We start from the raw sequence: 5,119 nt of genomic DNA on the forward strand, positions 1-5,119 counted from the left end.
GTCAAAGATGCTTAATACCAATTAGGTAGTGGCATAAATGTAAGGAAAAACAAAGTGAATTACACTTATACCAGTATGCTATTAATGTCTAAGATTTAACAACATTAAAGCAAATTGCATTCTTTAAAATCGGCAAATTAATACATTGGGAAGGATGTCAGCATGTGACTGGATGATAATGCATAGTTTTTAATCATAGTTTCTCCAATCACAATCCTAACCTTTTTGTAAACTAATGATTGAGTCTCAGTTATTTAATATTACTTCCATTTATTTTGTGAATATGAGTTCATGTGTGTTTAAATGGGGTCTTTTGTGTTTTGATCCAAACTTTCCTTATGAATGTGGAATCAAAAAGGGCAATCATTGATGGGGAGCTCAATCAATGACTAGGTGAACCTCTGGGTGTGACATCTAAATGCAATTGCTGTCAAGACTTGAGAATACTAGCCCACCAATGGTAGTCCAGCTAGACAATTCATTTGGAAGTTGTAGATTTGTAGCTAGTTTTGATGTGATATTGTTACTTGGAATTCTACATATGTCCTCGTTTCAAATAGTTCATGACAGAACATTGGTAACTGTATTTATTGATTTATTATTGGTTGGCTTGTTTCTTTATTTTTGTCAGATGAGATCAAATGTGTATATTCTCAGCAGTATGCTTTTGAATGAAAGACATATTGAAGATGTCAAAGTATCATTAAATTTGCTGTGTCAAAAATACATTTTAATCTATTCTAAGATAGTACAGACTTTCAGTCATGGTAAAATGTCTTGCTTATATAAAATGCAGATACACTTATGGATGTATCAGATCCCACTGATTTCTTCAGTACTACAAAACTATAGTTACCAACTTCTTTCCTTTTGCAACTCTAGTATTTTTTAATAATAACAAAAACAAATACTGACTATATATGTATTTAGGGTAACCCTAACAGAAATAAATACTGAATAAATATGTATATATAGTCAATGTATTTATAATCAGTAAATATATATATATATATATTTATTTAGTCAGTATTTTTTTCAGATACTGTTAAGAAATATATGTGTGTGTATGTGTTAATTTAATTTGTGGTTCTTCTAATGCTAAATTCATGACAGGTAGGGCAAAAGGGTCCTTTACGTTTAGAAACTAACACGGAAAAGTTTTCCCTTGGTAGCAAACAATCCTTGTTAACTAGAATAGTTCGTTATGACAGGGGAATATATTTTGGGAGGTGTTGTAACTCTGTTTCAAATAAAAGAAAACTCTTGATCTTAGAAAAAGAAACTTCCTCAACATTTTATTATTGTATGTCAATAAATCAAGGTAAGACTTATAACTTATCTAATTCCTAAGAGCATAGACTGGATTTGACTAACAAGTTTGACTTCTTTTATTTTTTACATTTTTATATCAGCATTTGGATAAAATTACACAAAGTAATTTAAAAAATTAATTATTTATTTGGTTTAAGTTTCAAACACTATTTGTGTTTGGCTTTACACTGTTTCCGACAAATGATGATATATGATGACTATGATCCTTAATTCATCACGATTTGATTTGATATGAAGGAATGATGAATTAAGGATCATAGTCACCAAAATCAACATGGAATTGGTAAGATGTATTCAATTATTATTCTCTGTCAGGCATGTATTTAAATGTTTCAGTGATATGACATCTCGGGAACATATATCATAAAACTCCACCTATCTACGATAAAGGATGAAATGTCTAGTGAAGATTGCTGATGTGGCCTTGACACCTACAAATAATCGTAACTGGTTCTAGTGGCAGAGTGTCAATATCTATCACAAGTGAATCTGAAAATGTTATAATTATTGCATATTTTCATTTGGCTCCACAGAATCTTTTATAAAAATACTCTTCAAAAAACAAGGCAATTATATATGTAAAAGACCATAAATGAGACCATAAAGACAAAACTCACAAGCTCATCTCAATAATATTTTTTAAAAGTCTATATCTTCTTTTGTTTGCATATTAATTTCATTTTCTAAAGTTCATTAGTAAAATACAATACAGCGTATATTAATGGTTTTAATTAATGACACACTATCTAAATGAATGAAAATCACTGCTTCAAATGTGAGAACAGCTAATATTTATAAAGATTTTAAATTAAACAAAATGCCAGTAGTTACTTGAAATTTCTGCTGAATTTATTTCATAGCATGAAAATGAGAATCTAAAGATTTATAGATGACACACCTCACACCTGCAGATATGAGATAGAGAGGTAGAGACAGAGCGGGAAGGTGAATGATTTGAGAAAGTTTGTTTTAGTAATGTGTGTTTATAACTTGCCTACAGGAGCTGAGAAAATATCTTGGAGGTAGACAGGGCTTCTAGGATTCATAAGGCTGTGGTTTGGACTGCTGCGCCAGAAACAAATGAAACTAGAGAGTAAGTACCATTTGTCAAAAATGCGGTAATTACTATATCTTTTGATTTGTCTATGGTGTCAAAGAATTCCACAGATGTAAAAATGTAAATTCTGAATGCATAGATATTACAACTAACTTACAAAATTTAATTGTAAAATAGAATCTTATCAAATATGGTCTTCAGTTTATCATGAATTTTTCAATGAAAGAGCATTTATAGAGGAATATCAGAATAAATTGAGCTTTAAAAAACCGTACTAGAACACTGAATACATTTTTCATTAGATAATAAATATGTGAATAGAGAATTTTTATCATAATAAAAGAAAACAATTTTGGTATTAAAAAGCCAACTGAAAATTAAATAATTCTGAAATTGTCACATTGGTTACTTAGATAAACATTTAAAATATTATGTGTCATCATGCCATTAACAAGAATATTTATTAATCACTCAGTAGAAAGATGTTAAAACAATAGCATTTATTTCAAATATATAATTAGTGCCAAAGAGTATATGTTAGGACAATTTATAATTTCATCAGTATATGTGTATATTTTTATGAATATATATACAAATATTTGTAAGCAGAAATTAAAAATCTGTGAATATGACAATATCAATTTCTGTATGATAAAATAATACTGAGTAAAAGGAAGTGCAATTCTGGTTGAATCATCCCCACAGATGAAACACGCAGACATCAAGGCAGAGGAAAATACTTCCACAGTGACACAGTTTCTCCTCCTGGGATTCTCTGACCTTCCAAACCTCCAGGACTTTCTATTTGGTATGTTCTCCATAATGTATGTGACTATCATAATTGGAAACAGCTTCATTATTGTGATAACCAGAATTGATCCTACACTACACAAACCCATGTATTTTTTCTTGACTAATTTCTCTTTTCTGGAAATCTGTTATGTATCAGTCACTCTGCCTAGGATTCTGTACAGCATTTGGACCCAGGACAGAAGCATTTCTCTTCTGGCCTGTGCCACACAAATGTGTTTCTTTCTAATTCTGGCAACTACAGACAGTATACTCCTGGCTGTGATGTCCTATGATCGTTATGTAGCTATCTGCCACCCTCTGCACTATCCTCTGGTCATGAACCAGACAAAATGCACACAGCTGGCAGTGGGCTCCTGGCTCAGTGGATTGCCTTTCCAGCTAGGGCAAACTTGTCAGATATTCTCTCTACATTTCTGCAACGCTAACCGGATAGATCACTTCTTCTGTGACATACCCCCTGTAATTAAGCTGGCCTGTGGAGATACTTCTCTTAATGAGCTGTTTGTCTTTTTAGTGACTGTCTTGCTTGCTGCAGTCCCTTTTTTATTAATATTGACCTCATATAGCAAAATCATTGCCACCATTCTGAGACTGCCCACTGCTCAAGGACGGGCAAAAGCCTTCTCCACATGTTCTTCCCATCTGGTGGTGGTGCTTTTGTTTTATGTCTCTGCATCTATTACCTACTTAATGCCAAAGTCAACACATTCTGCAGTAAGTGACAAACTCCTTTCTCTTTTTTATACCATTGTGACTCCCATGTTCAATCCCATGATATACAGCCTTAGGAACAAGGATGTAATTGCAGCTCTGAGAAGATTATTAATTAGAACAGTACAATAGACTTATGTTAAGTGATTAAATTGCAACCATAGTTCTCACATAGACCGTTACATATGCATTTCCCCTTTGAAATGTTACTGACTGTTATGACCCTCTTTGCTACTTTTGAAAGTTAGTGTAGCATGACTTTTCATAGAAATCACTAACCAAATTGCTTTATTGTCAATGTTGTATGTCTAATAAAACATTTTAATTAAAACTTTCTTTGACATTTTTCTACATGTGTGTAATACATTCTCTATTCTTATTAAAACTCAATTCCTCTATCAAAATTCTTCCCCACATATAGGTGTTTTTGCTTTGTTTCATGACCCATTGAACATAACTTTGGCCCTCTGTGTGATCACAGGTTTGAATGTATTACGCATAATCAACCTTAGGCATGGATCCCTATTCATTCTCATTGAATCTGTTAGTAGATAAGATTTATTTAGGCAGAATAAGCTTTCTCATCATTTTCTTAACTTATTTTTGATACTGTTATTTGTAGACATATGTATTTCCCAAATACATATTGCTCAGTCTGTTTAATGTTACTTGTTTGCATACTTTTAGGGATGATCATTTGGTTTTGAATAACCAATTTGCCTGCTCTTATCCTGGAAAGACAAAAGAATATTTGTTCTTCTGTTAGTTCTATTGTTATTCTATTGTTGCCTTTAGTTGTTTGGTACAGGTCAAGCTTTCTTGACTTTCCTCACTCCAGCTTAGCCTGTCTATTGCTGTTATCCTTGTTTAGTCAAATTTTAGTTAGTCACATTGGTGAGATTTTGTGTGTTCACACACATAGAAATGATACAAAACTTTGCAAAGTACTTTCAGTAATTGAATATAGCATTTATGTTCACTTAAAATAACGAAAGTGAATTTCTAGCCAGACAGGGTTGGCACACTCCTTTAATCCCATCACTCAGAAGCCAAGGTGGCTCTCTTTGAGTTTGAGGACAGCCTGACCTACAAGAGCTAGTTCCAGGACAGGCTCCAAAACTACAGAGAATCCCTCTATTGAAAAATTAAAAAAAAAAAGAAAGGAAAAGAAAATGAATTTCTAAAGTCAATGTCTGATTTGTGTTT

General features: G+C 32.4%; 1 protein-coding gene across 1 annotated transcript; it reads left to right on the forward strand.

The window, feature by feature from the left end:
* The first annotated feature begins 3,094 nt into the window (after window positions 1-3,094).
* On the forward strand, window positions 3,095-4,045 carry LOC126497796 (olfactory receptor 10AG1-like). Its single transcript, XM_050135967.1, has one exon. The coding sequence runs from the start codon at window positions 3,095-3,097 to the stop codon at window positions 4,043-4,045; it is 951 nt and encodes a 316-aa protein (XP_049991924.1).
* The last annotated feature ends 1,074 nt before the right edge of the window (window positions 4,046-5,119 follow it).

Source organism: Alexandromys fortis, unplaced genomic scaffold (genome assembly GCF_014885135.2).
Source record: "Alexandromys fortis isolate MF-2015 unplaced genomic scaffold, M_Fortis_MF-2015_v1.1 scaffold_23, whole genome shotgun sequence".
Classification (NCBI taxonomy): Eukaryota; Metazoa; Chordata; class Mammalia; order Rodentia; family Cricetidae; genus Alexandromys; species Alexandromys fortis.